General features: G+C 39.1%; 1 protein-coding gene across 1 annotated transcript in view; it reads left to right on the forward strand.

Annotated features, from left to right (window-relative positions):
* LOC111150628 (maestro heat like repeat family member 9) overlaps positions 1–23,098 on the forward strand; it is a 158,161-nt gene that overhangs the window by 53,678 nt on the left and 81,385 nt on the right. The window contains exon 4 of the mRNA XM_022508117.1: positions 21,790–21,869. Coding sequence (XP_022363825.1) covers positions 21,790–21,869 — 80 coding nt within the window. The remainder of the gene's footprint in view (positions 1–21,789; positions 21,870–23,098) is intronic.

A 23,098-nucleotide genomic window follows, 5' to 3' on the forward strand; every position in this document is an offset into this window, starting at 1 on the left:
AATTGTGAGCCCATACATCATCTCTGGAATGAAGCTTTTGTTCACATATTTGGATCCAGAAACACCTCCCTGGCAACAAATACTCTTTGGTTCTAGTTTTGAACCCAGGATCAGCTGGCGTGGCTGGATGAGTCACAAAGATAAGCCATTGTTGCAGATGGGTCAGGATGGATGGGAAAAATTCTGTAGCTTCAAAGTCACCAGGATCAAATAATGGAGAAGAATAAGGCTTTTAAAAGAGCAGTTCACACACATGATTCTAGGCCAGGAAGGGAATTCCTCCATGTGAAAGGCCAGCAAACATTCATTCTGAGGACAGCTCACCTCGTTCAATACTGAGTAATAATTAAAGAGGAATCAATAGAGGATGTAAACAAAGATTTCACAAGAAAAGAAAACAGAAAGGTAATATAAAAACAAATTACAATTACATAATTTTAAAAACTATTTTCACAGAACAGATGAAAAAGACTTTATAATTTAGTGAAACAATTTTATCTAAATAATATGATCTCAAAATACAGATATAAGAATTTAGGAGAAAAGAGTGGATGGGAAAAAATATTCTACAAAACCAAAGGGCCTTTCAGAAATAGTACAAAGAAAATAAACATTGCTTAAAACATGATAAGGAGCATTAAGGACAAGAACGCGTCAACTAGAAAGACTTTTTAAAAGAGATCGAATATAAGACAACTGGCATCACCAAGGAAGAGAACCAAAACGGCAGAAGAGAAGAAAATATTTCAATAAAAATTTTAATAAAACTTTCCATGATTATACAGATTGAAAAGCAGATTATGTTCCCAGAAAAATTAACTCAAGACAATCAATGGTGAGTTATATCCCAGTAAAGTTTCTGATTTTCAAAGACAAAGAATTAGAAATCCAGGAAAAGGAAAAATGTTCCATGAACCTATTCAAGAGAAGAAAAAACTCAGCTCACCTTTGTCTTTCCACAGCAATGCTAGATAACAATGGAGCTGTGCTTCCAAAATCCTTGAGGAAAACATTGCGGCCTGAGAATGTTATGTCCAGCCAGAGTTTAATTTGGAGTGAATGTAACTAACTTTTTTTTTAACATGAAAGAACTTAAGGAATGTGATTTCCTTCTTCAATAGACCAGCAGAAAATGAACTTTAACCCAATTAGATATGAATGGACAAGACATGGCAGTATTCAGTGAATTTAGCTTGATACAGAACTAAGACATAAAGGAAAGTGAAGGTTATTATGATTATTATTTCAGAACTGAATGGAAATATTATAAACTTTGAAAATATAGAAATGATAAAATTAACACATAAAAACTAGAAAATAACAGGGAAGATAATATCAGGACATTGATGTCATCAGTATTAAAACTTAGGGGTTAATAAGTAATCGAATACAGCAAACCCTTGACAACACAGTGGTTAGGGGTACCAACCTCTGTGTGGTCAAAAACCTGCATATAACTATTGAGTCCCCCAAACCTAACTTCTAATAGCGTACTCTCGAGCAGAAGCCTTACTGACTCCGTCAATTGACATATATTTTGTGTATTATATGTATTACATTTTATATTCTTACAATAAAGTAAGCTAGAGAAAAGAAAACATTATTAAGAACAACGTAAGGAAGAGAAAATGCACTAACAGTACTCTATGGTATTCACTGAAAAAAATTCATGTGTAAGTGGGCCCACACAGTTCAAACCCATATTGTTCAAGGGTCAACTGTAATACAAACAGAAAGGCATAAAGTTTCATCAAGTAATCAATTAAAATTATATGGGGAATGACGGAGGGGAGGAAATAAAAACTCATCTTTGATTTCAAAAATTTCATCTTTGGTCACAGTTGGGAATCAAAAGATTCACTCTAAAGTTTTGAAAAATAAATACATTACAAAAAGTCTTCTTAAACAAAACAACAAAAGTAAAATCCATATATGTTATGTAAATAAATCAAAACTCACCTATAAGAAAAAAAGAATCTGGATGAATCACAAATAATACCCCCAAAATATGCTAAATATTGGGACATTTATAAAACAAAATTTCTCAAAAAGTTTGTAAATAAAAAGATGGGACAAAAGCATTCCAGGAAAGTGTAAAGAAGCAATCATGAAAACAATTTAGGACTTGAGATCTTAATCTAGATAGCTTTGAATCCCACACTTCGAAATAAACTTTAAAGCATTAAATGTGATTTTTTAAAGCAGTACATAATGAAAAAATTTACAAACCATAATGAAGATAAAATAATTACAAAAATCTACATAGGAAGAATTGTACATGCCCCAATATTCTTGTCTATCAGTATCTGTGCCTTGAATAACTCCCTCTCCTTGATGCTGTAAAGGTAAGGGAGGATATGGGCTGTGGCTCTGGCTGTGATGGGATATTACTATGTTCCATAACATGGTAAAATGGATTTTACAGTTTTAGTGAAACTTATTAGGCAACTGACTTTGAGTTAATAAAATGTGTATTGCCCAAGCGGGCCTGACACAAGTCTAGGTCTAAAGGTGGGAGATGAAAGCCAAATGTTGGAGCGTAAGAAGGCGCTGCCCATGTGTCAGGGGATGGCTTCTAGTTTCTGAAAGATGCACTCAGACATCGCCAGCAAGAGTGGCCCTGTTTCACAGTCTCAAGGAACTGATTTCTGCCAACCCAAAGGCTTGGAGAGGATCCTAAGTCTCAAATGAGATACCATTCCCTGCCAACCCTTCGATTCTAGCCACGAGAGATCCTACCCAGAGCCTAATCCTCTGACCTACAGAAACTGTCAGAAAATAAATGGGTGGTTTTTTAAGCCGTTAAGCTTGTAGTAATTTGTTACACAGCAATGGAAAATTAATACAGTATATATTCCATGTAACATAGTAGCATCAAAATGGTAAAGTAAAACTATAAGAAAGTTACTGGCTTAGATACTAATATAAAACATTCTTTTGCAGTATTAGTAGTAGAAGACTTTAATTCACCTTTGTCAGCATGACATCAAAGAATCGGAAAGCAAGTAAGAATTTAAGACATAGCAAAGACAAAGGTAAGTGTGTGTATGTGTGTGTGTTGTGTGAGAAAGATCGTATATCAGTCTTGAATCATAAAAACAGAGAATCTGTCTTTTCTCTAATGCCCACAAAAGGGTCTAGCCACAAAAGATAACCGTGTCAGGTTAGAAATTTCTGTATCAGTTCCAAAATGTAGAAATAGCAAAAATACTCTCTGATCACAAAGCAAAACATTACAAAGTAAGACTGAACTTATGAAACAAACCAAAAAACAACCTACCATGTGCCATCTAAACTACACTATTTTAAACAATTCTTGGGTCAAAGACGAAATTAATACTGAAATTACAGAATACTGGTAATACAACATCACAGGATCTAGAGCGTGCAAATGAGCCAAAACAGGAAAAACCCCATAACCTTGGGGGAGGAGCAAGATGGCAGAGGAGCAGGCGACGCGCTCCTGGTCCGGTCCCAGGAGTTCAGCTAGATAGTTATCAAACCATCCTGAACACCTACCAACTCAACAGCAGCAGTTCTAGGAACAGAAAAACGACCACTTTCTGGAAGGTAGGACGTTTGGAGAAGTGAAGCTGACGCGATACATATGCGGGAAGATACACGGTGTTGGAGGAAGCCTCTGTCAGCCACTTACCAGCAGGGGAGAGGCAGCGGGGCGAAATCCGAACGATCAGAAGGCTGTGCCGCTGGGACGTCAGTCCAGAGGATAAGCGGGGAGTGGAATCCTCCCAGGGACAGTGTGGTCTCGGGTGCCTCACGGTCACAGGAAGACCGGGGATGTCTGAGTGCGGCAGAGCTCCCGGGTGTCCGAGCGTGGAAGCTGGGGACAGAGACAGAACCGAGGAACTCGAGCGCTCAGCTGGGGGTTGCCATAAACCGTGGTCCGTGGCACCGTCAACAAGTGGCAGGTCCGGGGAGACTCCCCCTTCCTTCTCTGGGAGGAGCAGTGTGGCTGCGCGGCAGGAATCCGCTGGGTTCGGAGACTCCAAATGGGGCGGTGCACCAGGGACAGAAACGCTCGGTCACAAGCCGGGGGAGCTCAGCACAGCCAGAGACCAGGGAGATGGGAGGGACTGACGGCTTCTCTCCAAGGGTGCACTGAGGATGGGCCCCAGCTCTCGGCTCCTCTGGCCGGAGACTGGGCGGCCGCCATCTTCATTCCCGTCCTCCCAAGCGGTACGGAAAGCGCTCAGGGAAATAAAGCTCCGAGCGCGAACCCCAGCGGATTGCTGAGCCCGGCCCCTGGCAAGGGCGGTGCGGTTCCGCCTCCGGCAAAGACATTTGAGAATCACCGCAAGAGGCCCCTCCCCCAGAAGATCAGAAGAACATCCAGCCAAGACCAAGTTCACTGATCAAAGAGAACTGCAAATACCAATGCTAGGGGAAAACAGCACATAGAATTCATGGCTTTTCCCCCATGATTTTTTAGTCTTTCAAAGTTTAATTTTTTAAATTTTCATTATTTTTTCTTTTTCTATTTTAAAAATTTTTCCTCTTCCCTATTTTAACATTTTTTAACTTTTATCTTATCAATACGTTTTTAAAAATCATTTTTAATTTTCACTTTTGTAGTCATATTCTATCCCTTCATTGTATTTAACCTTATTTTTTGTATACATATAAGTTTTTCTTCCTTTAAAATTTTGGGATACAGTTTCTTCATCCCAAAATATACACTAAACCTAGTGTATGGCTTTGTTCTAGTCTCCTGCCTGATCACATTCTCTCTCTTTTTTTTTTAATTTTTTCTTTCTTTTTTTAACCAAATCCTCATCAATTCCTTTTTTAGAATCTTTTTTAATTTTCATCTTTACAGTCATAGTCTATCCCTCCATCATATTTACCCTGATTTCTTTATATCTATAAGTTTTCCTTTCTTTAAAATTTTGGAAGGCAGTATATTCTAACAGACCAAAATACACCCAAAATCAAGTGTGTGGCTCTGTTCTATTCACTAGCCTGATAATATATATATATATTTTTTTTTTTTTTTTTCCTTTCTTTTCCCCCTGGTTTTGGATCTCTTCTGATTTGTTTAGTGTATATTTTTGTGGGATTGTTGTTACCCTTTTAGCATTTTGTTCTCTCATTCATCTATTCTACTCCGGACAAAATAATAAAGAGGAAAAACTCACCTCAAAAAAAAAAAAAAAAAAAAAAAAAAAGGGGGTATAAAAGGCTAGGGACCTAATCAATAGGGACATTAGTAAGATGTTGGAACTAGAGTTCAGAATGATGATTATAAAGATACTAGCTGGGCCTGAATAAAAGCATACAAGATACTAGAGAATACATTTCTAGAGAAATAAAAGAACTAAAATCTAACCAAGTTGAAATAAAAAAAGCTATCAATGAGGTATAATAAAAAATGGAGGCTCTTACTGCTAGGATAAATGAGACAGAAGAGAGAATTGGTGATACAGAAAATCAAATGATGGAGAATAAAGAAGCTGAGAAAAAAAGAGATAAATAACAACAAACCGCAAGGGGAGACCTCAAAAGATAAGTGATACCATAAGATGAAACAATATTAGAATAATTGGGATCCCAGAAGAAGAAGAAGGGGGGCGGGGCAGAAGGAATATGGGAGCAAACTATAGCAGAGAATTTCCCTAATTTGGTGAAGGGAAAAAGCATCAAAATCCAAGAAGCACAGAGAACCCCCCACAAAGTCAATAAAAATCGGTCAACACCCCATCATCTAACAGGAAAACTCACAAGTCTCACAGACAAAGAGAAAATCCTGAAAGCAGTTTGGAACAAGAGATCTGTAACATACAATGGTAGAAATATTACACTGGAAATAGACCTAGCCCCACAGAGACCTGGCAGGCCAGAAAGGACTGGCATGATATATTCAGAGCACTAAATGAGAAAAATATGCAGCCAAGAATACTATATCCAGCTAGACTGTCATTGAAAATAGAAGGAGAGATAAAAAGCTTCCAGGACCAACAAAAACTAAAAGAATTTGCAAACACCAAACCAGCCCTACAGGAAATATTGAAGGCAGTCCTCTAAGCAAGGAGAGAGCCTAAAAGTAACAGACCAGAAAGGAACAGAGACAATATACAGTAACAGTCACCTTACAGGCAAGACAATGGCACTAAATTCATATCTTTCAATAGTTAGCCTGAATGTAAATGGGCTAAATGCCCCCAATCAAAAGACACAGGGTATCAGAATGGATTAAAAAAACCAAGACCAGGGCGCCTGGCTGGCCCAGTTGGTTAAAGCCTCTGCCTTTGGCTCGAGTCATGATCCCAGGGTCCTGGTATCAAGCCCCACATCGGGCTCTCTGCTCTGTGGGAAGCCTGCTTCCTCCTCTCTCTCTGCCTGCCTCTCTGCCTACTTGTGATCTCTGTCAAATAAATAAATAAAATATTTTTTAAAAAAAACCAAGACCCATTGATATGCTATCTGCAAGAAACTCATGTTAAACCCAAAGACACCTCCAGATTTAAAGTGAGGGAGTGGAAAACAATTTACCATGTTAATGGACGTCAAAAGAAAGGTGGGATGGCTTATATCAGACAAATTAGATTTTAAGCCAAAGACTATAATAAAAGGCACCTGGATGGCTCAGTGGGTTAAGCCTCTGCCTTCGGCTCGGGTCATGGTCCCAGGGTCCTGGGATCGAGCTCCGCATTGGTCTCTCTGCTCCGTGGGGAGCCTGCTTCCCCTCCCCTCTCTCTGCCTGCCTCTCTGCCTACTTGTGGTCTCTCTCTCTCTCAAATAAATAAATAAAAATCTTTTTTTTAAAAAAAGACTATAATAAGAGACAAAGAAGGACACTACACCTTATATATACTTATATATTTAAAGGGACTGTCCAAAAAGAAGATCTAACAATTTTAAATATCTATGCCCCTAACATGGCAGCAGCCAAACCCATAAAATTCCAAGGAATAAATCTAACCAAAGAGGCAAAGAATCTGTACTCAAAAAACTATAGAATACTCACTGAGGAAGACACAAAGAAATGGAAAAACGTTCCATGCTCATGGATTGGAAGAACAAATATTATGAAAATGTCTACACTACCTAAAGCAATCTACACATTTAATTCAATCCCTATCAAAATACATCAACTTTTTTTAAAGAAATGGAACAATTAATCCTAAAATTTGTATGGAACCAGAAAAGATCCCAAATAGCCAGAGGAATGTTGAAAAAGAAAACCAAAGCTGGTGGTATCACAATTCCAGACTTCGAGCTCTATTACAAAGCTGTAGTGATCAAGACAGTATGGTACTGGCACAAAGACAGACACATAGATCAGTGGAACAGAATAGAGAGCCCAGAAATGGACCCTCGACTCTATGGTCAACTAATCTTCAACAAAACAGGAAACAATGTCCAATGGAAAAAAGACAGTCTCTTAAGCAAATGGTGTTGGGAAAATTGGACAACCACATGCAGAAGAATGAAATGGACCATCTCTTTACACCACACACAAAAATAGACTCAAAATGGATGAAAGACTTCAATGTGAGACAGAAATCCATCAAAACCCTTGAGGAGAACACAAGCAGCAACCTCTTCGACCTCAGCCACAGCAACTTCTTCCTAGAAACATCCCCAAAGGCAATGGAAGCAAGGGCAAAAATGAACTTTTGGGACTTCATCAAAAGTTCAAAAGCTTTTGCACAGCAAAGAAAACAGTCCACAAAACCAAAAGACAACCGAAAGACTGGGAGAAGATATTTGCAAATGACATATCAGATAAAGGGCTAGTATCCAAACTCTATAAAGAACTAATCAAACTCAACACCCAAAGAATAAATAATCCAATCGAGAAATGGGCAGAAGAAATGAACAAACATTTCTGCAAAGAAGACATCCAAATGGCCAACAGACACATGAAAAAGTGCTCAACATCACTTGGCAACAGGGAAATACAAATCAAAATCACAATGAGATACTACCTCACACCAGTCAGAATGGCTAAAATTAACAAATCAGGAAACAACAGGTGTTGGAGAGGATGTGGAGAAAGGGGAACCCTCCTACACTGTTGGCTGGAATGCAAGCTGGTGGGGCCACTCTGGAAAACAGCATGGAGTTTCCTCAAAAAGTTCAAAATAGAGCTACCCTACAACCCAGTAATCTCACTACTGGGTATTTACCCTAAAGATAAAAATATAGTGATCCGAAGGGGCACATGCACCTCAATGTTTATAGCAGCAATGTCCATAATAACCAAACTATGGAAAGAGCCCAGATGTCCATCAACAGATGAATGGATAGAGAAGATGTGAGAATATATATATATATATGGATAGATATGTATGTGTATATATATTACAATGGAATGTAATGGAGCCGTCAAAAAATGAAATCTTGCTATTTGTGATGAAGTGGATGGAAGTAAATGGTATTACACTAAATGAAATAAGTCAATCAGAGAAAGAAAATTATTGTATGATCTCACTGATTTGAGGAATTTGACAAACAAGACAGAGGATCATAGGGGAAGTGAGGGAAAAATGAAACAAGATGAAACCAGAGAGGGACACAAACCATAAGAGACTCTTAAATCTCAAGAAACAAACTGAGGGTTGCTGGAGTGGAGGGATGGGGTGGCTGTGTGATGGACACTGGGGAGGGTGTATGCTATGGTGAGTGCTATGAATTGTATAAGAGTGATAAATCACAGACCTATATCCTTGAAACAAATAATACATTTTATGTTAATAAAAAAAAGAGATCCATAAACTTAAATATTTAAACTACCAGAAAGAATGAAAACATTTAATCAAATATCCAGAACAGGAATTTAGAAAAAAATAAACAAAAAATGAATTCAAGGAAGGCAGTAGGAAAGAAGGCATACATTAAAGACAAAGCTGAATTTCTGAATTTGATAAGAGGCAATAATGAGACTAATAAAAGGACACTTCACTTCTATTACATTCTTTCTAAAAACCTATATTCCCAGTCTTATCACGGGGAAAACATCAGATAAATGCAAATCAAGGGATAGTCTACAAAATGCCTGACCAGTACTCTTTGAAAAACTGTCAAGGTCATGAACAAGGGAAGATGATGAAACACTTACAGATTAGGGGAAACTAGGAGACTTGATGGCTGAATGCAGTGTGAGATCCTGGACTGGATCCTGGAACACAAGAAATGGGTGAGATCCAAAGAAAGTCTGTAATTCAGTGAATGTAATTGTACTAATATTTCTTAGTTTTGACAAATATGCCAAATCATGTAAGATGTTAACATTAGGGGAAGTTGTGTGAAGGGTATATGAGATCTCTGTATGAGTTTTGCAAATTTTCTGTAAATCTAAAACTTTAAAAAAAATTTTTAAAGAACTTCAGAAGACCTAGAAAATCTAGACAGAGCAATTAAAATGGAAGAAATACAAGTGATTATCAAAGGGCTATCTCCTCAAACAAACAAACAAAAGCATCCCGGGTCCTAAAGTTTGTATAAAAGGATTTTACCAGTCACCATAGTAACTAATAACTTCAATATAATCATTCTGATAACAGAGAAATTTAAAAAGCACTCACATTCTTTCCTGTGAAGTAAATAATTCAAAAATAATACAATTTTTCCCTTATAAGTTTAGTATATTATTTCTATTTTCTAAAAATAGATGCTATATCCAGAAATGCCAGATAGTGACAGAAATCTTTGTTTCATTCTTGACTTCAGTGAGAATGCTTCTACTTATTTCCTTATTACATTGGTCCTAGCTTTTGTGGTTATATATCACATTAAGAAATTAATCATGAGGCACCCAGGTGGCTCAGTGGGTTAAAGCCTCTGCCTTCCACTCAGGTCATGATCTCAGGGTCCTGGGTTTGAGCCCTGCGTCGGGCTCTCTGCTCGGCAGGGAGCCTGCTTCTTCCTCTCTCTGCCTGCCTCTCTGCCTACTTGTGATCTCCATCTGTCAAATAAATAAATAAAAATCTTCAAAAAAAAAAAAAGAAATTAATTGCATATTTACTCTACTAAGAATTTTTATCAAGAATAGACTTGGGATGCCTGCGTGGCTCATTTGGATGTGTCCAACTCTTGATTTCAGCTCAGGTCTCAATTTCAGTGTTTTGAGATCAAGTCTTACTTTGGGCTCCACACTAGGCATGAGCCCACTTAAGATTATCTCTCTCCCTCTCTCTCTCAAGAAAAAAAAAAAAAGAGTAGACATAAAATTTTATCAGAATTTTTTACCTCCACAAAAATTATCATGCAAATCTTCTTCTTTTTAAAGCCATTAATGTTAATAATTGCGTTATAGGTTCTCTTTTACTGAACCATCCCTGTATGTTTGGAATAAATACTACTTGGTTAAACTTCGTTATTCTCTTAACATGGTCCTGTGTTCTGTTTCCTAATCTTTTTGTTAAGGGTTGTTCAGTAACATGCATCATGAATTTATCTGAAGTTTTATTGTGCATATGTGTGAGTGTGTGTGTGCATATATTGTCCTTCTTGGCCTTTGCCATCAAGGTCATACTAACTTCAAATTTGGAGATTTGCCCCACTAAGGTGACAAGAGATCAAGTTGATCCCCTTTTAACTAGTCTCCTTCTTCTCTCTGACTAGCAACCAGTCTCCAGATTCTGCAGTCCAATGTGAAATGGCATCACTTGGTAAGTGATATTCTGTAAGATGTGATTGTAACTGAAATCTCTTGGGTTAAAAAAAAATAACTTGTTCACTGTGTCTATTATAGGGATATCATAATTAGAGTTTAAAATACCTGTGCTTGAGGCAAGGAAAAGAGGCAGCTTAGTTGAAAACTGTTTTTAGTTTTTTCTTCCTTGTATAATCATGTTCCTGCTCACCCTCATGTACTCCTGGAAATGACCTTCAACATTGATTGAAATAGTGAAAGCTTTGACTCATCATCCCAGTGCCCATCTCCTCCATCTCCTAACCAATCTGCTTTAACAGCCTCATATCCTTCCTTCCATCATCACTGTGGAAACCCTTCTTACCAATCTGGATCAGAAGATGAAGGGAGCTATGAGAGAGGGAACCCCTTCCCCACTCCAATTATAGTGAGACTAACACTTACATAGTGTTTATAACATTGTTGGCATGCTCTGAGCGTCTTAAGTAAATAACTCATTTAATCCTTGCAACAGCCTTTCCTTGGTAAATACTACTATTATCACCACTTGGCAATTCAAGAGACTGAGGGCAGGAAGTGACCTGCCTGTGGTCATATAGCTACCAAGTGGCAAAGCTAGGTTATGAACTTGTGGAGTTGGGTTCCCAGGTGGCCAGTCTAAGTACCAAGCTATACTGTCTCTCCCCTACAACCAAGAATCTTTCCTGCCTTGGAGATCAAGGAGGACCTTTGAATAAATTATCAAGTTGAAGATTTTAAATAAACAGGATTCAGTATTAATAATATTGTAATGCTTTTCAGATAACCAAAAGAGATGGAAAACTCATTGAATCAGATTTAGATGCCAGTAAGGGAGACCACTTTCTAGGAGGGAATCAAGGGTAGAGGGTTGGCAGAGAAGAGAAGGATAGAGCAGCGATAGTACTTACAGGAAAAACAGAACCATGGCACATTTGTCAAAACCCAGAAATTAGTAGTAGTACAATTGTATTCACTAAACTATAGACTTTATTTGGATTTCACCTATTTCTCCTGTTCCAGAATCCAAGGCAGGATCCCACACTGCATTCGGCCATCAGGTCTCCTAGCTTCCCCTAATCTATAACTGTTTCACTATCTTTCCCTGATCATGACCTTGACAGTTTTGAAGAGTACTGGTTAGATATTTTGTAAAATATCCTCAATTTGCATTTATCTGGTGTTTTCCACGTGATTACACTGGAAATATATGTTCTGGGGAAAATACCCAGAGGTAAATTGTCTGCGCATTCCATCACTGGAATGATGCCCAGGAAACCAGCAACAATTCTGGGGCTGGGAACTAGGGTAAGGGAGCTGGGGCAAAACTTGGAGATTTTGCCCACTGTTTACCCATCTATACTGTACATGTGCATATATTACTTTTAAAAATCCTTAAATAAATGGGATGTAATGCTTTAAAATTTATTCAAAGAGACACTTGTATAGGTAATCTAAGTTTCATCATTTGGTAAAACAATGTATTTGTCCTTAAGCGTACAATCTATCTCTCGCACTTATAAGGGGCTCTTAACTATCTCTCTCTCTCAGCCTCAATTTTATACTAATTTTTCCTTTATCTTCTCTTAGCTTTTATTTATTTTTATATCATTGGATTTTTTTTCTTTATCTCTAAGCCACCGACAATCCCCTTTATTTCCTAGTGGGGAGAAGAAACCCTGATTAATAAATTAGTGTAGAGCAAGATGTCTTCCTATGTAAATTTGAAGCCTTTTTTTTTTTTCTTTTGCTACTAGGGATTACAAAGTGGAGGTTTCCCCTCAGTGAGGGATGACCATGCGAAATTTTGATCCACTAGGATAGACACACTATCAGAGAAATAGAGTAGTCCAAACACGATCATTGCCAACAGGATGAAGAAGAGTTTTATTGAAAATACGAAGTGTACAGAAAATTTAGTAAGCCTGAAGAGTTAATTTGTGATATTTCAATTAGCATAATAGACCCACAGATTTGTCCCTGGAACCGCAATAGAAATTAGGCAGCTGCTGAGCCTGCAGATTTAAGAACATGGTCCTAAGAAGGTTAAAACCACACTGCAAATTTCAGGTTTGTTTTTTTTTTTTAAGATTTTATTTATTTGACAGAGAGAGAGAGATCACAAGTAGGCAGAGAGGCAGACAGAGAGAGGAGGAAGCAGGCTCAGTGCTGAGCAGAGAGCCCGATGCGGGGCTCGATCCCAGGACCCTGAGATCATGACCTGAGCCGAAGGCAGAGGCTTAACCCACTGAGCCACCCAGGCGCCCCCAAATTTCAGGTTTTAACTTGTTTTTCAGAAGCTGGGTTTATATTTCTTTTAGCTCTGGGAAATATCAAGTCCAGAAATCAAATTATATTCAAGAGAATGACATAGACTTGGGTTGAAAATAGTCGAATGTAGAAAAAAAGAGAGAGAAAGATGGTCAGATGGCTCTTAGGATACAAAACATAAACTTGTTTGATGCGGATGTCAGGGTGTGAGCCTAAATTGAGTTCCTGCTAGGATTCAAGGATGCCAGGACCACTCCCATTGAGGCAGAACCAACAGAACAAAAGGGCCTGCAAGAAAAGAGAACATCTCAAGTGAGGATTATCCAGGTGGCGATTCAAGAACAAGGGGCTGGTGGAAGAGGGAAGGAGAGGTTCTTGCTGAGCCAGCTGCTGAGTCCTAGGGTGATGGGGCTGCTGTGAGAGAGAAAAGCCAACAAGCAGCTGGAAATGGTGAGAATGAATGAGGTTGCCTGTGGCCCTTGGTATAAAGACAGACCAACTTTTGCATGACCCCTGTTCTCTGGATAATGGCCATCAGCGGCCATGGGACGCCATCAGCCTGCACTAGCGGCAACACCAATGCCTTTGACAAAGGCAGCAACCACCACAGCAGAGTCTGTGGCTTCCACGGGGATGTGCAATGTCATCAGAGCACATCAGCAGTAAAGGAGCCATCACACTTTTGAACAAACTATAGATAGCTCAAATATATAAAATGAAATCTCTCTGAATCTAATTAGACAAATCTATCCCATTATTTCTCTTTCTCAAAAATATACCAGCAATTTTTACTCATTTACACTTCCAGATGAACTTTGGAATATGCTCAAATTTCTCCCAGAATTTTTTTGGCATTTTAATTAGAATTACACTAAATTTATATATTAATTTATAGAGAAGTCACTTCTTTAAATTATTGTCTTGGCATCTAGCACATGTAGTTTTCTTTCCACTTACTTGAATCTTCAGTGAAGTCTTTTTCTTCATGTAGACCTTGTACATTTCTTGATCATTTTTTTAGGGATATATTATAGGCCTTATTGTTATCGCATGTCGATCTACAATTTGCAAATTTTCTCACTGTGCTCTGCAGACATATCAAAGAAAACTGTCGAAACTAAATATGACAAAAATTTTATCCTATCTTTTCTTCTAAAGTTTTATAGTTTTGTCTCTTACATTTAGATCCATCATCCATTTTGATTTATTTTTGTGTAGGCATGAGGTAAATACACAAATTTGTGTTTTTAAATATGACTATCCATTGTCCCACTCTTATTTTTAACACATAATCCCATTGCATTGTTGCAAAACAATGTCACCTGCACAATTTCTATCCCTGGGAACCTAAAGAAATTTCCTTGTGCGGTGGTTATATGATACCTGTCTGGTTGTATTTTTCATTCAAATATACAGACACAGAGTCAAGTTTCAATCTAAAAACTCCAGCCACTTATCTCCAAAGAATTATCTTGCATTATTGATTGAACAATGTCTTTCTTATGTTTTCTGCATCCTTTCTCTCTGGGACTTCTATTAGTGAGACACTGGTTTGTAACATTTTAAGACATCCCAAGATCTCATGGCTTTAGATTTTTGGACTCCCCACTATCTGTTACACATGAAAACATACTGAAGAATCAACTCAGGACAGAACAAAGTTTTTCTCCATAAGAAAGGATTGAGGTGTGTGTATTAGTGAATTGACACATTAAAATGTTAACTGATGGGGCGCCTGGGTGGCTCAGTGGGTTAAAGTCTCTGCCTTCGGCTCCAGACATGATCCCAGGGTCCTGGGATCAAGCCCCACATCGGGCTCTCTGTTCAGCAGGGAGCCTGCTTCCTCCTCTCTCTCTGCCTACTCGTGATCTCTGTCTGTCAAATAAATAAATAAAATCTTTTAAAAAAAATGTTAACTGATGAGACAATTTCTTTTTTTTCTTTGCATATTTGTGCCATTCCTTTTTTAAAATTTATTTTTTCAGTGTTCCAGGATTCATTGTTTATGCACCACACCCAGTGCTCCATGCAATCCATGCCCTCCTTAATACCCATCACCAGGCTCACCCAATCCCCCATCCTGTCCCCTCCAAAACCCTCAGTTTGTTTCTCAGAGTCCACAGTCTCTCTTGGTTCATCTCCCCCCTCCAATTTCCCCCAACTCACTTCTCCTCTCCTTCTCCCAATGTTCTCCATGTTATTCCTTATGCTCCACAAGTAAGTTGAAGCCATATGATGATTGACTCTCTGTGCTTAACTTATTTCACTCAGCATAATCTCTTCCAGTCCCGTCCATGTTGATGCAGAAGTTAGGTATTCATCCTTTCTGATGGAGGCATAATATTCCATTCCATATATGGGTTGAGACAATTTCAATAATGCTCTAGGACTGTTTGAGAAGAGATTAATGCCTTGGGTGTTCATATAATTGAAACATAGGTTTGTGCTTCATTCCAACTGCTATTTTTAAATGCCTGTCCCTAGTAACAGTAAAAAGAAGTCTGGAAGTTTAAAAATTGTTAATATTAATTAATGTAAATATTAATATAATCACTGAACCACCACTAACTTTGCAGGTGTCTCTGGACTACTTGTTGGAACATCTGTGGCTCTCCATGGGTTAGGTTTGCTAAGTCAGTATTACCACTTCCAACTTGACCAGATAATGTTGACTGATGAGGGTAATAACACTTTTTCTGTCCACTGGAGATTTATTAGTTTAACGAGGAAGCTTTTCATACTGAATACAGAAGCAGTTTGGTAAGATGATCTACCTGGAAGTATTAGTGTTCACAGATACAATTAGCATAATCAAAGTGGATAAAAAAAGGCATAAGAGATGGCAAATTAAGGTCATTAATAGACTGGGGAAAGCTGACTTGAAATTGTTCCAAAATAAGTGCCAGTTCCATACCCTTTCTAAAATGTGGACATAAAGAAAGTGTCTGCAATTACCAGCTGGCTAAATTTTATAGATTATTTGGAGTTAAAATTTTCTGCTTCAATGAATTTCATAGAAAACTTGTGAATAATATTTATATTATTATGATAACCCTTAACGACCCAACCCAGGAGTCTAACCGCGGTATAAACTAGGAATGTGTTACAGAAAGGAGTCACAAGGAGCCTTCAGAAAATGAGAATAATTAGAGATCCTCCCCTTCTTGAACAGTTGGAGTTGAGGTGAACACGATGGTTTTCATGATCTGTCTTACTCGGTTTCTTTTTTTATATTACATACTAAGAACACTATCTATTAAAGTTCTGATGGTTTAAAGAGATGAGAAGGAATGAAAGCAGTAAATTTTATCAGCAGAATTCGATCAGATATTGAAACAGATATGTGTGAACATGGGGCTCCATAACAGGCCACTACCAGCAAGTTTTAGAAAGCATGAATGAAACCACATTGAGACTTGGACCTGAAACAACCCTTTGACTAACCAGTACTAAGTAGATACTACTGGGGATTGATGTTGGAAACACTAACTGGTTATGATATCTGTGTATACTTGAGCTTAAAAATGAAGTTCCTCTTTTTGCTGGCCCCAGACAAAGAAAGTGGAACTCCTCCCCATTTTGAAGGTCATGGAAATTTGGGTCTCTCTGTCTATAGAGGTCCTCTGCTTTTACAGTCATGCTGTAACTTTTGAGTTACCTCAGGAGAGTTACCCTAGTGGCCATCAACAAGACCATTCATAGAAATGCTCACTGCTTGGGGTGCCTAGGTGGCTCAGTGGGTTAAAGCCTCTGCATTCGGCTCAGGTCATGATCCCAGGGTCCTGGGATTGAGCCCCGCCTTGGGCTCTCTGCTTGGCAGGGAGCCTGCTTCCTCCTCTCTCTCTGCCTGCCTCTCTGCCTACTTATGATCTCTCTGTGTCAAATAAATAAATAAAATCTTTAAAAAAGAAAAAAAAAAAAGAAATGCTCACTGCTCCATTTGGGGTAGAAGAATCAAAGAAAGCACAGGAGGCAAAAGTCCACCTGAGAAAAATGATAAAAAGAAAGGTGTAAAATCTCTAGGCATGCCATGTCAGGGTCTCTTCAATGAGTATTAATATTTTTAACCAGAATCCATCAAACGGCAGGCACTGTACCAAGTACACATGGTTTTGGATGGAAATCAAGTGGCTTTGCCACAATAATACAATCTTGCTTTTTTGAGAGTCCCATGTGTTGACTAGTAACATTTGGCTAGTAGCGCCTTTTTCTTTGTTCATTTGTGTAGATTCATTTGTGTCTGAAGATAGTTGAGGAGCCCAGATCCATGTGACACCCAAACTTCATGCATCAGCACAGTGAACCCATGAATCGGGGAATCTGCAGCAACCCTGTCCTGAACTCCTCCCATCCAAGTCTCCAACGGCTTTCATGCCGCAAATCTAAAGCTTTGCCTTGTTTCAAAGAAGTCTACAAAGCAGCACTGTGATCTTGACCTCCCTTTGATTAAATAATTCCCCATTGTTCTTAGAGATGAGTAGTACATCTTTAGGTTTCACAAAAGAACTTGTCCTGATATGGCTCTCTGGCCCCATTACTTATGACTCTCCTTACTCTCTTTGCTCTGGCCACTGGCCTTCTTACATGTTCTCTAATGCAATGGTTCTCAGTTCTGGCTTATATTAGAATTGCATGTGGAGCTTAAAAAAAAAAAAAAAAACACTATTGCTAGGTCCATACCTTCAGAGATTTTGATTCACTTGCATGGAGTGAGTTCTAGGCATCTGGGTTTTCTCAGCCAGGGTTGAGAACCACTTCTCTAATGCATCAAACCCTTTTTCCACTCAAGTCCTTAGCACATAGTGTTTCGCTGTTCAAAACACTCTTTCTCCATTCCCTCCACCACCATAACCTCTAGGTTGAAATTAAAACTTTTAAAGGTAAAATTTCCTGGATATCCTTTACTAGGTAGCTTCCCTTAGTAATTCCTATAATTCCTCTTTTAAAACACCACAATTTCTGTTATTTGCTTTAAGTTTGCTTTCCCATAAGAGTAAAGCCAAAACTATCTGTTTTCCTCCTAGCCCCATTGCTTAATGTAATAAACACTAAAAAGAAAAAAAAAATCTGATGGTTAATTGAAAATGTCTGTGTCCTGGGAATTCAGCCTTGGACAGATATTAAAGAGCTATTTAGTCCCCCATCTTTCCATAACAAGATTCTTGGCTGGGAAGGAAGATTTATAAGGATGGCAAAGACTTTCTGATTAGGGAAGTGTGTATTTGGGGTCCCATCTTGAGCCTAGACCATGTTTATCATAAGATCCTAAAATGTCTGGAGAATTGGTCTTGTAGGCCCCTTTCTTCTTCCTGGAAGAAAGCTTCCTAAGAAAAGACAGCTGAGGCACAAAACTAGTTTAAAGAAAATAACCCATGTAGAAAGATTGAGTCAGTTCTATATTAAGCCCAGTAAACTCTCTTTCAAGGATTTCTCTTACCAATCTTCCTAGGAGTGTAAGTCATAAACAAGTGAAAACTAAAAGAACCACAATACTGAGAGCATACAGTGTGGTTATGCTGGTTCTGGTGGCTTCTGCAGTAGGGGAAAATAATTTAACTGGCTTTGGGAATCAGGGAGGAACTAATCCTGGGTGTAGCCTTCAGATCTCTCAGTATCTGGCCTTGCCGTGGTTGGAGGGATCTGAGAACATCAGCAAAACACCTTCAGTAAGGCACCACCACAGATAGAAGCCAAAGACGTAAAGGCATTAGATATTCATGACCTCAATTCAGATTCTATATGTCCCTGAATTTTGGTATTTTGCTATTGTCAAAGAAGAGAGGATTCTAGTGAGCTAGAGATGAAGGAAAAAGTGCGAATTCACATCATACTGGAGAGGAGACCATGTCCATGGTTCCCTTTGAGCATTCCTGGGTTTGTTTGAGAATCTCTACAGGGGAGTTCAAATTCCCTCAGAATAATGATTATTATGATAATACCATTTCCCCCCAGGGTTAGGTGGCATCAGAAACACATAATGTATGTGATTTGAAACATCTGAGGTTTAAGGAACTAGTCAAATTGGCATGACTCCAATTTCTCTGGCCAAGAAAGACATCAGATAATGAACAAAAATGTCAATGATATAAGATATATATAAAAAGCAGATGGTCAGTTAAAAGAAGAAAGCCAAAATAATAAATATGGAAGCTTAAGGCGCACCAGCCTGGTCCTAGAACCTAGTATTATGAAATATATTACAAAGTACAGGTTTCCAGGATTGTGACCATTTCATCATTTACTGTGGGTTTCCAATGGAGAGCCATGGTGATTAAGGAGTAAATGAAAATGAGATGAAAGAGAATTTATCCATATAATAGACATTAAAGCCAGAGTGATAATCATAATTCCCCAGAGGAGGTACTGAAAATCTCTGGGAACACTGTTGAGCATGTTATAGAGCCTGAACAATAAGAAAAAACCTAACTGGGGAAAGCAGGTGAAATTCCCGGACAATTCCTTTAACGTACTAGATTGACATCACTACAGAACCAGTTGATAGATGTTAGACAATCCTTATCACGTGCCGATGTGCGCACTGGCTTCTGGCATTACGTTAACATTGGCGGTACCTATGGTGCAGGCAAAAGCATGTCCACAACCAGGAGGGGACATGCTGTCAATCAGTTGTTCAACAAAAATGTGACGCCAAAGTAATATGAGAAGAACGATAACCTGGTGATGGAGTCGTAGTCACAAATTTGGCTCCATGAGAAAAAAAGAAGCTAGCTAATGGATGGGAAGCCAAGGTCCATGTTATTATAGATCAACTAGCTGGCAATCTGTGATGGAGAAGCAAGCTCCAGGATTAAGAGGAAATAGTTCACTTGAAAAGTGCTTCTTGGGGTGCCTTGGTGGCTCAGTGGGTTAAAGCCTCTGCCTTTCAGCTCAGGTCACGATCCCAGGGTCCTGGGATCAAGCCCCGCATCATGCTCTCTTCTCACCAGGGGGCCTGCTTCCCCCCCTCTCTCTGCCTGCCTCTCTGCCTACTTGTCATCTCTGTCTGCAAATAAATAAATAAAATCTTAAAAAAAAAAAAGTGCCGCTCAATCCTGGCTGTACATCACAATCATGGAAGCCCTGGTTTGGTTTTGTTTTTAGTGGCTGGTCTTGAATACAGACTTATTCATTCTCTAGAGGCATATATAAAAGGTTTTATGAGTTCTCTAAGTAATGATAACATGCAATATGGTAATAAGCAACGTAGCAAAGAATTATTCTCTTAAGATTGAGTAGCGTCACGTTTGCTGTTGTTAGGAATCAATGGTGGATATGGATATAAATATTGTAGAGAATTGGGCACTTGGGTGGCTCAGTCAGTTGAGTGTTCAGCCCAAGTAGTGATCTTGGGGTCATGAGATTGAGCCCTGTGTGGGGCTCTGCACTAAGTAGGGAGTCTGCTTGAGATTCTCTCCCTCTCCCTCTCCCTCTCCCTCTGCCCCTCCCCCTGCTCATGCACTCTCTCTCTCTCAAATAAACAAATAAATCTTCTTTAAAAAAATATTTTAGAGAAAGCAGAATAACTCTTGCACCACTGTCTGAGCCCAGCCCAGAGAGGGAGGTGTTAGGAAATGTTCTGTGTGCTCTTACCAGGGATGGTCATGACAGCGTACTTGTGTCTACTGGGGACATGCCAGTTTTTAGTTCAGATCCCAAACAGGAAGTTTCTCTTACTGTCCTAGTCAGTTCAGGGGACCGGGTGGTTTAAACAGTGGAAATTTCTCACACATCTAGAAGCTAAGAAGGCCAGATCGGAGCACAGATCGGGCCAAGATTCAGTGTCTGGGCAAGGTTGCTATTCCTGGTTTTCAGATGGTCATCTGTCTTCTCCTTGCATTCTCACGTGGCAGGAAGAGAGAGAAGGCGATCTCTCTTGCATCTGTCTTATAAGGACATGAGCTCCATCTTGGGGTTCTACTCTCGTCACCTCATCTCAACCTCATTATCTCCCAGAGGCCCATCTCCAAATACCATCGCACTGGGGATTCGGGCTTCAACATACAGTTTTGGAGGAAGCACAAACATGCGGTCCACAATATGGACTGAATAGACAGGCATGTAGCCCTATCCATGAGAATAGCTCTCGCACCCCACAAAAGACAGGACATAGATCCCAAAGGGCATTCCATGCTGGAGTCAGGGGAGAAGCACTGAACAGACAGAAAAGGGCTTTTGTTAGGGTGATAGGTAATCAGTGGTGGGCAATTACACATGCATTAGAAGACATACGTGCCCTTAGAAATAGCATTATTATATGGCAGGACCTAAAAAGGAACTTTGAGTTATTTCAGAAATATAGACTGAGATTTTCCATAAACAGTGCTACTGGGTCTGAGGCAAGGAGGTGACATTGCAACAGAGGCTTGTGTAAATGAGAAGAATGCACGCAAGGGAAGAGAAGCTCTTCTCCTAGGCTTTCTCCAGTGTCTTCAATAAAGAATCAGGATGTCTTAGTGGAACCTCACTGATTGTCACTGGTAAGTTTAAAGAGCTGTGCACTGACCTCGACGTGGTTCTCCCTCTATGACTTGAGACGTTCTTCGGTAAGGCCTGACCTAAATTCTCCTGTGGGTATTTTCTATCAAGAGACTCCCTACTGAGTGGATTGCACTTAACAGTGATGGTGGTGGGCAGAGGAGCTCCTGGTAATGAACACGGCTGACAAAATTTTGTCCGGAAGTGTTCATTATAGAAACACAGTGGTTGGCGGTAAAAGGCCGCCGTTCTGGCCGAGATGCTATCATGGATTTAAATTAGTTTGTTCTCAACGCTGCGAACTCTTGGACTCGTGTTCCAGCCCAGTCTCTGGGAAGGAGAGAACTCCATGTGATGCCTCGCAGGCCTGCTAACACTGATTCTTTCCTTTTTCCTGATACTTCCAGGAGAATGTAGCTGCCTGCCTATGGGACGCGTACTCAGGCCTGTTAGGTGACCAAGCCATGATCCTTGCTATGAACTCCAGGTACGGTAAGCTCTAACACTCCCCAATTTCACTGACTGAACATCTTCAAAATGCAATAGAGAAAACTCACAGTTGTGAGAAACAGAAAACGGCTCCAAATACCACCATCCCAACTCAACAGCTACTATTTCTTTCTTTCTCACGTTCTTCCTCACTTCTTCAGTACTGTATGGATCAGCAGGTAGTCTAATTATTGTACGCCAATCGGACTTTCTGTAATATTTTTCCCCTTGGCATTATGTCTTAAGTTTAATCCCTACATGTTCATATTATCATTTTAATGGCAGTATAAGATTCCCCAATTTTGAAATTTTTAAATTATATTTTATTTTGCCAATAGTATGATGATCATCTTTGTACATAAACGATTGAATTTCCTCTGAAATATTTTTTTGAAATAGCATTCCGAGGGTGAGGTTACCGATTTAGATGACAAGCAACCACAAAAACGGCCTGCTGCTGGGAATCCTAATTGGTGGACAGCCCTAGCTGCTCCCTGACGGTCCCGGCAGCGTGGCGGGGCACTCCGCTCCAATGGGTGACTTTGAGTCTAGGAAGCCCATCAACCCTGCTGAACCCTTCTTAGAACTTGCTATAGTCGACACACTTTCTAACCCTCCTTCCTTCCTTCTCTCCTGCTCTCCGAAATCTCATGCACCTCTAATCCTGTTTTGGCATCTGTTTCCCAAGATCCCAAACTATTGCAGATGGGATTGAAAACCTACTTAGAGCTTTTAGTAAGGAGTCAGTTTGCTGTCCAGAAAAATCCCACTAATAATGTTTCTTCAAAGCCTAGTCACCAAAAGACATAGATTCTTACATACATTTTTCTACTTTACTAATTTAATAGGCCCAAAATTGTACCTCATTATTATTTTAATTATTATTTAATTATTATTATTTGTATTCCTTTCAAAAAAAAAAAGTAAGACCTAATATTTTCTGTATGTTTATATATTTACGAATTTTCTCATGTGGGAATTTTTTCGTGGTCTTTGCACCTTCATGAGGATTTTTGTTTTGGCATATACTTAGTAAGTGTCTCATGACATTTCTATGGGGTTAAAATTTTTTGTTCTTTTTTTATCTTCTCAGAATTGATTTTAGTGTCATTGCTATTTTTTCTTTCACTTTTTTGTATGACATCTGGTATAAAATTAATTCTATATCACACTTTACTATTACGTTCACTTTCTCCTAGTTTTCTGTTAGTTGATTTTTGTTACCCT

The sequence above is a fragment of the Enhydra lutris genome, unplaced genomic scaffold (genome assembly GCF_002288905.1).
Source record: "Enhydra lutris kenyoni isolate GAN:26980312 unplaced genomic scaffold, ASM228890v2 scaffoldscaffold24, whole genome shotgun sequence".
In the NCBI taxonomy this organism is placed as follows: domain Eukaryota; kingdom Metazoa; phylum Chordata; class Mammalia; order Carnivora; family Mustelidae; genus Enhydra; species Enhydra lutris.